The sequence below is a fragment of the Mya arenaria genome, chromosome 3, assembly GCF_026914265.1.
Source record: "Mya arenaria isolate MELC-2E11 chromosome 3, ASM2691426v1".
In the NCBI taxonomy this organism is placed as follows: domain Eukaryota; kingdom Metazoa; phylum Mollusca; class Bivalvia; order Myida; family Myidae; genus Mya; species Mya arenaria.
In genome coordinates, this window is record NC_069124.1 from 20,152,152 (window position 1) to 20,168,421 (window position 16,270).

The 16,270-nt window shown below is 34.7% G+C and overlaps 1 protein-coding gene across 1 annotated transcript; it reads right to left on the reverse strand.

Moving 5' to 3' along the window:
- Positions 1 to 1,835: 1,835 nt before the first annotated feature.
- Positions 1,836 to 14,985, reverse strand: LOC128227671 (uncharacterized). Its single transcript, XM_052938413.1, has 8 exons — positions 14,566 to 14,985; positions 7,758 to 8,746; positions 7,014 to 7,212; positions 6,508 to 6,603; positions 6,342 to 6,377; positions 5,179 to 5,304; positions 4,395 to 4,475; positions 1,836 to 3,005 (listed from the first exon to the last, which is right to left on the reverse strand). The coding sequence occupies exons 1-8, from the start codon at positions 14,806 to 14,808 to the stop codon at positions 2,727 to 2,729; spliced, it is 2,049 nt and encodes a 682-aa protein (XP_052794373.1). The 5' UTR covers positions 14,809 to 14,985; the 3' UTR covers positions 1,836 to 2,726.
- Positions 14,986 to 16,270: the final 1,285 nt, after the last annotated feature.

The window sequence follows — 16,270 nt, forward strand, 5'->3', positions numbered from 1 at the left end:
ATAAATTTATTCTTTCCCCTGGGGCAATTATCAACCAAAAGCCATGGTCAACCATGAATTATTCTATAAATAACGTCAGTTCTGCTTTATCAAACGTTTTTAAACGACTTTCTTATCACTGCTTTCAATGTACTGCATTACAAAAATGTTTTTCGAAGGAAGTGCGTTCTTCGAGGAAAATAGTAACGTAATTTAAATGCAATTGTACATAACTCTTGCTGACTTCATTATTTTGCAAGTGATACCTTGCAAACTCGATTCTAAATAATTGAGAGTATAGTAGCATCATTTAATAATCATGACAATATAAAATAAAGGATACGTAAATCGCTGGACGCATATTGATGTCTTCCAATATGAACAGAACAGTGCAGAACAGATCAGAACAGAACATGTATATATAACATGTTTAAAATATATATATACGGAGCGACTATGCAATAAATCATTATCACGATGGGAATTAAATGTTGTAAATGCATTGACCGCTACCTGGTGATTAAAGTAAGATTCTTTTCCAAACATAGTTAACGTAACATCTTGAACTAGAATTGAGCACTCGTGAATAGTCTTAGTTATATAATACTTTTATATTCATTTTACACCTCAACTTCCATTCCTTAAATGTACTGCTTTTTGGCAACTGCGGTTATAACCCGATGAACGCAAAATCTTCGGCTTACTCCTCAGGTGACATTCTGCTCTCGAGTTGACAATATCAATGTCAGACATGCTGCCATATGATATCTATATAATATGTTAAATGTATTGTTGCAATAAGTGTTTCAATTTTAAGTTTAAAGGCGATTTCAAGTGGTTGATCTTTTCCCGCGTTATTGTGACGTCATTTGCTAAAATGTTTCCGGTTACAGTCGGGTCGTTCTATTTACAGAATGGGTAAGAAGGGATTACTGAAAGGTTTTCTTAAATAAAATGAAGTATTTTTTAACAATTCTTGATTGAAATAATGCGATTTTGGTGTAACCTTCGGACTCCACACACTTTGACCAGCCCAATTGAGTTCATACACCGATAATGACATTAATCCATTCTAAAATGAAAACAATATAGCACCACAAGAAAGGAATGCATTATGTCAAGTTACCACTAGCAGATTAAGTGACGGTGTGGGGGTTAAAGTCAGCGAGGACCCAAAGTCTCTAAGCTAAATGTATCAAAGTATATTTTTTTGATTATTGATATCAAAGAAGAAAAAGGAAGAGATCAAACCGACCTTAACAACTAAAATCACAAAGTTTGTCGGGGGCCAGGACCCCTTATGCAAGCTATATATAGTTCGGTTCTGAAGTAAGAGGCGTTCATCCAAAGTTGCCTCCTAAATTGCATTTCCCATACATCTTCCCGTGTTGTGCTCTATTGTCAAGCTTACCGTGTAATATGTTTGGTTCGTATACTAAAATATCTTAGTAATTTATTCGAATGTGACATGTTCTTTGAAAAAAATCGTTCTAATAAAGACCAAGCAAAGAACAAAACACTCAAATATAATATAAACGATGTTTACATCCCCAAATGCCCAAACAACAACATGATCAGATAACGCATCGTAAATGCTTGATCTTGTTGTTGTTTGATCTTGGCACAACTTGCTAGATTTGTCGTCATGGCAAGGGCTGTGTATTACGTACACTGTGACGTCATACTTACGCAACATTGGGCAAATGCAAACTGGAAATGCGAAAGAATATAATTGTCAGCGCTTGATTTTTGAAGAAAAATCAGTATGTACATTCTCATAATTCATAATAATCTAACAGTGTGGCCTTCTTTATTGCTGTAGCACTGAAATGCTGCTCAAGAGAAAAACAACAGAAATGTTTTAATGATTATATTATTTGAGAAATGGCATTCTGACTATTACAAGTAACTTCTACTAGAACATAGAATTTATGAAATTCAATGTGTTAACAATATTCTGATGAACAAACATACACACACATATATATATAATTGATTTCACACATATAAGGACTAAACCCCAACCAAGAACGTATAAAAAACTTTATGTAACGTCATAAACATGTACCATGAAAACTAGCTAGCATGAAAACAATAGAAGCATCGTTATACCTTGTCAACAATGTTGTCGAATGATTTTTTAGAGAATATAATCCATTTACTTATCGACAGACAACACGAGTCGGGTTAAGTGTGATATTCTACTACGAAAAAGTACATATAGTAAAAGCATTTAGAATTAGAAGAGAAAACAGGCATCTGTATCATTCATTGAACACAAATGATCTAAGCTACATTAAGTGTGATTAGAATTTGAATAGGCAAAGAACAGTTTGTTTTTCAATAGATCACTATTAGTAGACTAGTTAATCGACATTCTGTACTCAATACAAAAATTCAAAAATCAATAACACGCATTATTGCATGCAATTCAAATGAAAATACCTTCCAAAAATAGTATGATCCAATATGAATAACAAACCAAATACTGAAAGCAAAGTTATTGAAAAAAAGGCACATTGAAAAAATGGCAAGACATTACAGCACTTCGTGACATGTGATATACAAATGTCATTGAATGCTATGTCTTATTTGTAGGAACAATTTCAATTACCTCATAACACTAAAAGATTCAACTGGTCTTTTATCGACTTGAAAAATAATGTAAATACTTGCATATTTAGAATGAAAGAATAACAAGAAATTAACAGTTCAGACAAATGCCTCTCACAATACGTTATTGATGACTATTTCTTTGCCTTTTTCGGTTGCGCAACACCTTTGCAAACTATAGGACCGTCCTCAAGCAGAAGAAGCGCAGGCCAGACCACATACTCCAATACGTCTCCAGTTTTAGTGTACTGCTTGTATAATGCACTCTCAAACCGTGTGCCCTCTGCGGTGTTCTTGTCAAAAACCATCGGAGGACTTTGAACGACCATCATCCAACACAGGAACAAACATTTCTTGATGAAAGGCTTCAGCGGTTCAATGCATGTTTCGTCCCATTTCCCCCGTAAGTAAGCCTACAAATGTATTATTATAACTGTCACATAATAACTATCATTATAAAAACTTAATAAAAAAACACGAGAAATGCTCCTTTTTGTATTTTGTTCACTTCTAGCACTAAACGTCCGCATTACGCCTTCTTCAGTGGTAAACTAATATCAAAGTGGTACAAAGTACAAGTACAAATTGGAGGGTTGGTTTTAAAAATAGTCATGATAATCACTTAAGCCTGGTTTTCACTATCACGAATTAGGCTACGATTTATCGCGATTGATCATATACGTGTTAATCGTGATGGGTCATGGTAAATCGGGGAGAATGGAATGAATCGCTCCAAGCATAGTCTTCATCCCAATGTAGGCAAACGTGATGTATTCGTAAAACTGATGTCAAAAACCTAACAGCCTTCACACTCATTCTTATAGCCGTGAGCAATCGTAGGTAATCCTGATGAATTGTACATGGTCGTAGAGTGGTGCGTAGAACACTGTACCGTATACTTAACAGTGCGTTCAATTACATCGACCATTCTTGGCCAGTCGTTATTGATCGTCAACAAAAAAGCGACGATAAGCCATGATATCCCACAAAGTACCTCGACCCCCTGCCTATACGTTGGATATTCAAATGTGCTACATTGTGTTACAAATGCACTAGAATTCACAACAGTTTGTAAATACAAAAGTTGCAACACGACAATTTTAAACAGTTCAAAATTGTCATAGTGATTGACTTTTCACGAGTATCACCCACGCTCCACCAATAATTATGAAGATACGCTACGAATGTACACACGATTCGCCAATTATTACCACAATTGTCTTAACTGATTACAATCGTATACCAAACCGTTATAGTGAGAGCCAGACTTTAAATGGTTGAATCAGGGCTCGAATAAATAGCATAAATCCATATGTTTTATACGGCAACTACTTTCTCTTCGAGTTATGTCCCTTCTTTCTTGTTACTAAAGCAGCACAGTGCTATTACTTTACGTTTTTATTTCTAGTTTTACTAGAGTGTACTTCCTGCATGTAATGGACGATTTTGACTATTGCTATATTTCCGTTTAGTTATTTTACTTTATTATTTATCGTCAAGGGCCATATTCCTAAGCTTCTCACTGATTTGTTCAACTGATGGAAATTTCGATATTTCAAAATATATATTAAAAATATGATTTCATTTTCATCGAATTAACTTCATATGCATTTATTAATTTAAATTTTTTCTTGCTTTATTTTATTATCAGTGTAAAACATCGTTACCTTTCTTAAAGATCAACTAAGATAAAGAGATAAAACGCCTTTGCTCATTTTTCTTTCACTTACTTGGTTTTTAAAGACCGTCCGAATTCTTTTCGTACATTTGCGGTATGAATGCGTTATTTTTTAAATGCTTACCTGTTGCACAACTGGGACCATAGACAAGGAGACCTCCTTCCGTAATTTTACCAGTTCACCCTCCATCTTTGTTACTACCTCCTGTAACTCAGTCATAACAAAATTGTTATAATAATAGAGTATCACAGAATACGAACACGCAAACATTCATGCAATACACATTAATGAAGTGTTATTTTTTTTAAATGTGCTGTCAAACGAACTGCATTAAATTAGCATTCTTGAAAACTATTATTTGTCATTCAGAGTATTACACAACCAGATTCGCAAACAAGGAAGAGTAACGCAAGAAGAATAAATGTATTCAATTATAAGTTAACTGCCTATGTGGATTATACATTTGAAGATCGTACATCAACATCAAAATAAATAAGTTGGTCGACCTAGATCGTAGATCGACAATTCATTGTCGATTTACGATCTGCGATCTAGGTCTACAATTGTCGATCTACGATCCAGGTCGACAGTATTTTTGCTTTTATTTTACTTTGTCGATCTACGATCTACGATCTAGGTCAGCCAGTTGTTACGTATAACAGGTTGTCGATCTACGATCTACCATCCAGGTTGACAATATTTCATGTATTTTAGTTTGTAGAGCTACGATCTATGACCCAGGTCAACCGATCCAGTTTTCCATTTTATTGTCGATCTACGATTTATGATCTTGGTCGACAATGTATTGTCGATCTACGATCTACGATCCAGGTCGACCAATTTATTTATTTTTTGTTGATGTACGATCTACGAGCTACACGCCAACTTTGCACACCTAAATTCTTACCATTTGTGTATTTGATGCTCGTCTTCCACCGGTAACACCTGCAGTACGTTGTTTAGGCTTCCAATGTCTCTCTATGAAGTGTTCCTCAAGCGCACTGTGGAAAGCTTGTCCGCTTTCATCTTTTGTCTCATAAACGGAACATAAACATTAACATTTTAATTGAAATTTAAGAAAAAAAGGCCATCATATCAACGATCGTCCGGCAAAACATCGCTAGCTTAAAAAGTGCAGTTAGATTTTAAGCGAGTGTCTCATTCAAAAATAAAATTGAAAAATTTACAGTCGAACCCCATTCGTTCGATCTCCAAGGGACCGGCGAAAAAAACTCGAGCCTCGGAAAATTCGAGCCAAGCGGTAATGCTTACATTCAGTTTAAATAAATCGGTCCTTTACATCAAGTTCGAAACATCGAGGAATTCGAGCCAAGCGAGTTCGAGCCAACAGGGTTAGACTGTACTTTCAAACTAAAAAAAACTTTGCCGAAATTTATTCTTTAAAATTATAGATAAACCGCATAAATGCTAGGAAATATAAATTTGTAAAAGCGAGCATACGTAACATGTGTGTATAAGAAGGTCCCTATATACAGACAGTCTTGAGTGCCCTTGTAATCAACCTTGCACGACCAATGTGCTGTTATAATGCTCAAATATTGCTTTTAAATAAGGGAGCAAAAAAATCAATATGTTATTCAAATTGAGCTCTTATAATATACCGCTCTAGATAATGTGCTTCAATTATTACATTGATCAAGTGACAGATCAAGTGGCGGATTCATTGTCTATAGTGATAAGACACTTTACTGTAAATCCAGGTTTCGCAGTTTCCATCCCCCACCCTTAGCATTAACACAGACAGCCGTCCCGCGAAAAGGACATAAAACGGAGATTCCTTGTAAGGCTATATAATTATATATACTATAACGAGAGTAGCTCTAACCAGGTGTACATCCTGGCTGTGCACTTTGGCCCAGACCCTACCAAAACTAATACTCTGGCTTGATTAAATTTTAAATTGTTTTAACGTTTCTTTGTTTAAGGTTAACCTCATTATCAGATTATGATTAAAGCTTGGCCCGGCCTCTCAACACGCCAATGGTTTGAATTACATGGCAAGGAAGTATGATTGTAGCAAAATCGATATGATTAGTATTCAATACTTACGGTCTTCGGTATCGCCACCGACTGACAAACACTTATCTGTAAAGCAGAAAGCAACGTAATTTGCTATTTTCCAGAGGATTGTATACACATGTAGGTCAACAAACAAAAGTATACTATATAAAGGAAATCGGAGCTATGAATGGTTCTACGGACATTTTCTATGTACCTGAGACTTCTTGCATTCCGCAAAGAGTTGCATAGCGACATTTTCCGTCTTCATCAACATATCAGTCGCATTTTTAGCACAAAACTGGTAAGCATTCTGTAATGAGAAACAAAAACAAACTAGTCATACATACATGCACTAGTTTACAAAGGTCAGCCACACCTTACACTGTTTCCTGTATGTAAACGTGCAAACGAACCCATTGGAGTGAGTATGTACGAATAACGATGGATGCCATTTTATGCATTAAAGACTTTAAAGAAAGCAGGAATAGGGATCTGGCCAATCTGGCTAAGTGCACATCACCAAAGTCCAGCTGGTATTGTTGCAACGATACTTCAACAAGCGTGACTCGATGTGTGCTGTTTAAAAGCACATGTAGCAGGCGTTTGGTACCTACGCCGCCTTTACTTCCCAGTGTATAATGAAATCAATAGCAAAAGGAGATAATCAAAATAACAACAGACCCACATAAAACCGGCACAAATTTCAAGCTGCATTAATACCGTCAATGTGATGCTCAAGGCTCTGATGGCCTCCGTCTCCTGATATCCTGTGTTTGTAAGGCCTTCGTAAGCATCTGTCCATTCGTTGTCATACAATTCGCTGTATATCTCTCCCAGTTTAGTGGGACGGTTCGGGTCGCTCAGGTCAGTAATGTTTGGATTGTCTTTCGTCAGCTTTTCTCCAGCGAGTTTACTCAATCTAAGAAACAATTGTCATGAACTATAACTTACATAAAAAAAAACGTAAAGGAATATAAGATCTGCTACAGAGTTTAAGATACAGATTTTTTTCCAGAATTAAAAGCAACCATAGATAAGGTATATAAGTAACTATTATTCTTAAGCGTAAAATTCGTCATAATATCGATTTCATGAACAATAATGGAAAGTTAGTCGTTAAAAAGTGCTGTACCTTCGGGTTCACTTTTAAACCGAGGCTTCCGACGGTATCAGTAACTAAAACCGTTATATATCTTATGATACTTCTTTTTAAAAAGAGTTAGGGCACATTTTGAGCTATGTTTTGTGTACATAACGCTTTTAACTTTCAAACGTTAAGTTTAAGTCAAGTGAATACTGAAATATGAAACATGGCGTTTACAAAAAACATAATCCCGAATATGATTCTCACTTTAACTAGTGATGACAATGGATATTTAACTACGACAACCAATAACATTTGAGTTCATAATTTAAAAACAAAATAAAAATGTACTTTTTCGTTACGTCATGAATAAATTTTACCTCAACAAAAGTTTTTTATTTTCTTCTTTGAGACTCAGAAGTTCCTTTTGTTGTGTTTTGATATCCGTATATATTTTAGCGACTTCATTTGCGGAGTTACTGTTGATTTCTTGAATCTGCTTCATTTCAGATATTTCTTTTTCGATTTTCTCATTTGTATCTTTTAGCAATTGTACTTGAATCTTTAAACGTTTAATTTCTTTTGTTTGATCGTTTGTCGTCGTGGTTTGAGTTGATTTCTCTTTACTAACGTCAACTTGCGTCCAGCCTTCATCTTTTGTTTCAAGTGTTAAAATGGGCTTGTCTCCAGTTTGGCACAATCCTTTATTTCTTTCTCCATTAGTTTCATTTAAACCTTTAACTGCTACTTTAGGCACGCCAGGAATATTTTCGGATACTCTGTTGCCAGATCTATTTGTGTTTTGACGATCGCCGGGTATACGTTCCATTGTAGTTTCTGCTATTTGACTATTGACTGAATGTTTCAGGAGCTCGGTATTACCACTGACTGATTGCCATTTGGTAATGTCTCTTATTTTATCATTGTCGGCTTCGTTCTTGACTGGTCGGTTCATAGTGTTTAGGTAATTGCCAAGTTTGTCTCTTTCCTGGCGCTTTGTAGTACTGTGTGTCTCTGTGCGGGTGTATTGTACTCTTTTGAAACTATGATTTTTCTTTTCTTCATGATCGTTTCCTCTCTCAGAGCGCGGTTGTTGTTGACCACAATAATCGATATTGCTGCTCTCTCTTGAAAATTGTTTTTGACTGGAAATGGTTTTAGATTGACTTGTGGACAATTTTTCTACCTGTTCTCCTAAATGTTCAATATCTACATTATTTGTGTTATTAAGGTCCTTTAGCGACTCAAACATCCGTTTGATATTTGCCTGTGAAAGACCCGCTTTCGTCAGTAGTTGACTTCCTTTCTCAGTGGTCTTCAATGTGTCCAAGAGAGTGGCACCGTTGTCATTCCTCTCTTGACAGGTCGTCTGAAAACGAACTCACTATAAAAACAACAACAAATAAAATAATCCTTATTTAGTCCATTTGTTTATACTAGTAAAGCAAAAGGGTACACTATTATATCTTCCTCCTTTAAGTTATGAATGTGCATGCAAATCTTAATATAAAATGTCATTAGTGTTTGATGTGTTGAATATATCTTTTTAATTTCTCTGTCAGGTTTGTAAATAGGGCAAGACAAAAAACATATTCGGTTGTTTTCTTTAACTTTTTAACAACTTAAATTTTACTTTGATATATTATATCAGTTGATAACTATTCTATAAATATCCTGTCACTCGCATACAAATCAATCCGATAACGAGGTGTCGTGAAAAGTTTGCTTTATGGGTTAGTTGACCTACAACTAAGACTGCTTTTTATTTTATGTCATACATAAAGTATATTAAAAATAAACTTGACCTACTATATATTGAAGTTTTGTTTCCACAATTTTTAAGGTAAAAGCAATATAATACACCTTAAGTCATATCGGTTTACATCAAGACATGTATCGCCACTCATTGTAAACAAATCATTACGAACATCATTCCTTAACGAAACGATAATAAAAGGGCTAAGGTAAATAAAAGGTTTAAAAGGTTATCATGAAGTTTCATAACCAAAGGCATCATCAATAAACGAAGAAAACATTATTTTAACTAAATTTAAAATATATATTTGCTAAAAAATAGAAAAAAATGGAATAATGTGATGTAATGCGCTTACACATTCCGAATGAAACGGCTGAAAATAACGGTTTTAAAGATAACACAGTTTTTGCAATTGTTTACTATTGAAATTAAAGGTCTGAAAATTGAGCTATGTATTCACATTGTATGTAATCACGTGATAAATTGCGTCATAAATGCTTCGTTGGAGGGCATCATTTTGCTTTAAATAAAGACTTTAAACACAGATAACTTCACTATTTTTCACCATTTTAATTAAAACATAGCGCAGTCTACGCCGCTTACGGAGCACCGCCTTCGGTCTTTTGCCAGGGTTTTATTGAGAGTTTAACTTCACAAAACACTTCAACAGACCTATTCACTAAACGGCCGCCAGACGGAGCCCTGTAAAAACATTATTTTGGAAGCAGGTTTGTCAAATTGTTTGTTGAAAGTAATAAAAAGAAGGCGGGGCTCTTGAAGCGGCTTAGACTGACCTTTGTTTCATTTGAAATGGTATAATACAAGAAAAAGAAAGTTATCTTTGTTTTAGGTCTTCTTTTTTAAGCAAAATGTTGCCTTCCGACGTAGCATATATGACGTAATTTATCACGTGGCACACACACACACACACACACACACACACACACACACACACACACACACACACACGCTGATATACGATAGATTAAACTATCTATTGTTTTTAAATCATCAAAACCCAGAAGCCAAGTACCTTTTAAAGTGTTGCCGTTATATCCACGGCTTAAATAAGCCATAAAAGTTCATGGGGTCGTTTTAGCTCGACTGTTCGAAGAATAAGGAGAGCTATCCTAGTCACCAGGCCCCAATTTCTCGTAACTTCTTAAGCTTAATAGGCTTAAGTCGCTTATTTTAGTTAGCCTAAATACATACTCAAAATGGATTTTGAAAAATGATAAATCTCTTATTGTCATGATCATTAAGAATATTCCTACATAATTTCTTAAAACTCGTTAAGACGTCACTTATACGCATTTTCTAGTACAACATAAATAGTGAGATTAGCTTAATCCTGTTATAAGAGACTTAAGAAGTTTCGAGAAATTGGGGCCCGAGCGTCGGCGACGGCGTCTGCATAACCACTTATATTTAAGTTTGCGTACCACCTCAAATATTTTCAAAGTCCATTGGCATATGTCTTTGAAACTTTGCCCAATGGTTTACCATCCTGCCCCTTACCTGTACACAGGAGGAGGTAACTCTATCAAGCATTTTGTCAAAATTATGCCTCTTTTTCTACTTAGAATTTACGTTAAAGTTTGCGTACCACCTCAAATATTTTCAAAGTCCATTGACATATGGCTTTGAAACTTTGTACAATTGTTTAACATTATGCCCCCAACCTATACACAGGAGGAGGTAACTCTATCAAGCATTTTGACAAAATTATGCCCCTTTTTCTACTTGGAATTTACGTTAAAGTTTGCGTACCACCTCAAATTTTTTCAAAGTCCATTGACATCTGGCTTTGAAACGTCGCACGCTTGTTCACCATCATGCCCCCAGCCTGTACACAGGAGGAAGTCACTGTATCAAGCTTTTTGATAAAATTATGCCCTTTTTTCGACTTAGAATTTACTTTAAAGTTTGCGTACCACCTTAAATATTTTCCAATTCAATTTATGTAAATATCTCAGCATATCATGTATTGCATTGAAATCTAATCTAACAGTGATCCATGCATGTTTCGCCAAAACTTTTCAATCCATACACCGAAAAGCGGCGGAATAGTCGAGCGCGCTGTCTCTGTGACAACTCTTGTTGTTCAGCCTGCTACTTAAATCAGTTTTCATTTTAGGAGTCTTTTTTAAGCAATCCCCATAAATATTTTAAAAAGCTATGCTATCAGCGATGTTAAACTACTATTGTACTTAAATATAATATTGAAATGACCGTTAAAATAATAGGGAAAGTTTTCCTTGAAGGAAAAAAATGTTCCTAGGTTTGAATTCGATCCCACGGCCACTCAGTGGCAAAATCTATTTGGAGTAGGTCTCGCCAAGACTCTCAAACTCCTGACTGTCTGGAATCAACAATATTTAATAACCACATATTAATGACTACCAGTCCAATTACCCTTGGTAAAACGGATAAAGACAGAATGCATAATACTTGTACCGTTCAGTTTTAACGTTTATGTTTCTGCTGGTAGAAACTCGGAAGTCTGTTATTTGCTATTAGCCAATTTTGAGACTTTGAAATTCTTTCAGGATGAGAACAACGGAACATTACAAAGTCAACAATAGGTTATCTGGAATTACAGCCTATATAACACTACTGTTGGATCCTTTAGAGCGGATCAGACAACCATGTATGTCCAAATGCTAGCCGCTTATATCTGAAATGATGTGAGTAATTTATTTAAAACATGTTTGATTTGATTTTTTTTAAAGGTATTCATTTATCAAATGATGGTGATGATGGTGGTGCAGCTTCTGATACTGTTGCTGCTGCTGTTGATGATGATGGTAATTATAATTAATTTTGAAAAGGAGTTTCCGCCCTCTTCGTGTTCATTTTTCTTTACATGTTTCAGTTTAAATTTAAATTACACTCATTTTGTTTCAATACTGTATACTGTATTCTGAATTAATATCTGAAGAACAATTCATTATTTGAGAGAGAACATTGTATGAATAAATCCAACTAAGCTCTACTCATGTTAAAAAGAAAAAAAAATGCTTTATATGCATTTTTTATATTTATAAAAAATGATGGCTAAATGACATTATGTATATTTCCTTCAAATCTGGATGGTAAATATCATAAATTGTCTTTTAAATAATCTAAAAAACATCATACGACATATTTAAAATGGTTTCACCAGCTTTCCTTCTATTATTTTTTTATGAATTTAATAAGACTGCTATATATTTTCAAACATCGGAAACAGCTATGTTACGAAAAGATCAATCACAATTATTGTGTTCCATATTTTTTCATTTACACTTTATTATTCTGTTAACTGGTGTTTATTTAACAGGCATTTTTCTTAACCTCTTTTACATGTGATTATAATAGAATATAGATTACATATTTCCTTGTCCCTCGTTGCAGCCGTCGAAGTTTGGGGGTTGGCGTAATGAAACTCAAACAACCTTTTAAATCTATGTTAAAAGATCATTAAATTTCGATAAATGTCTGATAGTGAACCATGATTATAACTGCACTGATGGTTTAAGCTTTAATAAAAGTGCGTTTGAAAGGCTTTTACCTTGATAACTTATTTCAGTATTGAAACCGATTTAAGATCGGTTTGTTTTTAATCTACTCAGTATTCATGAATGTTTGTAAACAAGCTGTTGCATCTTCACGATCATTTGTTGTCCACAGGTAATTTATTTTTTACTACTAGCCTTTTACGTTACAATACTTATTCTAAGGAATACTTCTTTATTACCTAAAACTCCGCGAGTCGGATGTGTCGCCTGACGAATTATTTACTGTCGACATTATAGCTGTTAGATTGGCATTTTATTCATTTATAGACAATAATGTTGCCAGTTAACTTTCAAGCGTAGGTGACATTTGAACTGAAGGTAACAATGTTAAGCCAGGAGCAAGCAATTGGTTATATAAGCAACAATGAGCACAATAATTACTGAAATCAATCAAAGGGAAATAATAAAAAACGTGCAAGGTAAAGTGAAACATGAAAAGTAACAAAGGCCAATAAATCTTATATGGAAGCAAGAGATACCTATAAAGTTTCAAGTTGAAAATTCTCATAGTTTTCGAGATATGCTCCGGAAAAGAAAATAAGCAACAAAATTTAACAAAGGTCAATAACTCAAAAATATAGAAGCAAGAGTAACGGTTCTTATGCACTGTATTTGCCCTGAATGAGATCTATCTATCTATAAAGTTTCAGGTTGATACCTCTTATAGTTTACGATATATGCCCCTGACAAGATTTAAGCTTGAAAAATTAACAAAGAGCAATAACTATAAACATATAGATGCAAGAGTAACGGTTCTTGTGCACTGCATTTGAACTCAATGAAATACATCTACATATCAAATTCAGGTTAATACCACTAATAGTTTACGAGATATGCCCCGGACAAAACGGGAGGCGGACGCCAATAAAGGGCAATAACTCTAAAAATATGGAGGCAAGAGTTATGGTTCTTATGCAATGCACTTGACCTCAAAGAGATCTATCTAGCTATGAAGTTTCAAGTATATACCTCTTATATTTTTCAAGACATGCACCTGACAAAACTGTAAGCATGTAAATTAACAAAGAGCATTTACTCTAAAACTAAGAAAGCAAGAGTAACAGTTATTGTGCACTGCACTTGTACTCCATGAGATCTATCTACATATGAAATTACAATATGATTACTCATATTCTACAAGATATGCCCCGTACAAAACTTTAAGCATAAAAATTAACAAAGGGCAATAACTCTAAAAATATTAAAGCAATAGTAACAGTTCTTGTGCACTGCACTTGCCCTCAATGAGATCTATTTACATATGAAATTTCAAGTTGATACCACCAATAGTTTACGAGATATGCTCCGGACAAGTGAAAACGGGACGCGGACGCCAGCGCCGCCACCACCGACGCTGCCAACAAAAGTAACCCCTATATGTCGCCTAGTCAGGCGAAACAAAAAGTAACCAGATAAATAGAATACTACGTTTATACCGTGAGTGGATCAGCTCCTCTGCCTTGCCAGATAAACTTTCTCAATACACGGCACTAACATAGTAGTCACTATGTATTATACCTTACATAACTATGTTCCTTCTCTATATATAATAAGAATCGGCGTTTAGTCATTAGAATTTTCAACATGATTTTTAGCGACCCTTATAAAAGACGCACTGACCGGATTAAATAAAAAATACATTATACGATTCGAAACATAACTGTCGTCTGAATTTATATATGATAGTTAAATTATTACAATGTCTTCCCTTGTGGAAAGAAGTTTCTATTTAATATCAAGGCTTTGAAAAAAGTTCGGTATAATATAAGAACAAATACAGTATACTGAGGTCCTCCTTTTCATTACCATCTCAGTGACCCCCTAGGTAGCCTAACACATTTTCAGTCTTTCTGGTAAATAGTAAATACTCACGTATACATCGACGGTGAAGTAATATTGGAGTCTTCCAAACGCATCCTTCAACAAACCCTCTAGAATGTTCTTAGCTTCATCATTATCGGTGTGTTTGCCTAATTGCTTGTGTTGTTTGATGGTTTGTACAATAACTAGTATCCACCCCGAAACATCCTGAACTTCGTCTAAAATGTCATCCAATTTAAGTTCGTTTCGTTCTTTACTATTTCCTCCTTTTGTTAATGAACTTGTATTTCCCATTTTAGACTTCAATAGTAATGTTTGATGATACACGATATCAAACGTAGAAAGTAAATTATATTCTGCGATAATACAAATCCAAATCGTTAAATGTTCCTATTCCAGGGAGCACAGCGACTATAGTTTCATCGAAACTGTACACGTCGTTGCGGTGTTTTCCTGGTCAATAAATAATATACTTCCTTGTTGTATTTGAATGGTTCAATATTTGTTTGATCTGATAACGACTAGATTGTGTTTCAAAATGGCCACTTTTGGACTTGTAGTGCCTATTTTTCCTGTTATTGCAAACTTATTGTCAATTTTGAACAATACATCTAATGAATGAGATATTGTTCCTTTGCAATAAATAGAAATGTTTGTTAACCAATACGAAAGTAATCATGTATAAATGCTTTAAACCTGTGTATTCAAGTAGATATTGGCCGATCGTAAACGCTTCGCCATTGTATCTATTTCAAAAAAAGTAAGCCACAGTCGTTTTAAATTTCACGTTTTAACCGATTGATTTTTCCGAACCGCTGTCTGCAAATTGTTTTATTTTATACTTATTTATTTTGAAACGATTGTGAAACATGTTTTTACAACATTATATTAATCACTTCCGTTGGCAAGATGCATTGCGAGAGTGTGTTCTTGTGTTGTGGGGAAAACCGGAGTAACTACTTGTCCGATTTGGTGACCACAAACTGTCAGTTCAGTCAGTACATAAGGTCTGAAGATGCTGTATGATCGTGAATTTTCATTGCGGTAAAGGAAAAAATGGTGCCAATATCATCTAATGCAGCTGGATGGCAAAACAGTGGTATATTTTGAAGACTCGGCGTTTTAAAGCTGTTTTGACTATTGGAAATGTAATAACAGTCCTTAATTGGGCATTTGCTTTTTTATCCCTATTTTGATTTTCAAACATCAACTCGAAAAAACGCTCAGAGTCGCATTCTACCTTAAATGTTATGAACCTTCCTTTTCAAAAGCGTAGTGGTACAATTGAAGCTATGTTTTGTGTACACAACGTTTTTTTTCTTTTATTTATAAACCAAGTAAGGGTTGGTTGATATCAGATGAGTATTTAACACTGATAAATACCTTGTATGAAATATCAATCTTAATTCAAAATCTGATTTTCACTTAAGAAATTTAAGCAAAGTAGGGTCTTGTTTATTAGTAATTTACGGTACTGTTAAAGTTCCTATGATTTTCATCGCTCGAGACAAGGCAGTAAATCTTCTCTTTCGTTCACGTTAGTTGGATTTTTTGTTTATTTCTCAGCAATTGTTTGACGTTTTCCGCAGTGATTCGCCCTTATCTAATTGGCTATTCCCAAGCTTTATGTATAAATGATAAATTGACATTACATTTCTTATATGCTGTTTTTGTATGTTTGGCCATTTATAATTCGTTTTACAAATAAAATAAATAAATGGAGTTGAATGGAGTTGAATTTGGCAGGCTTGTATTG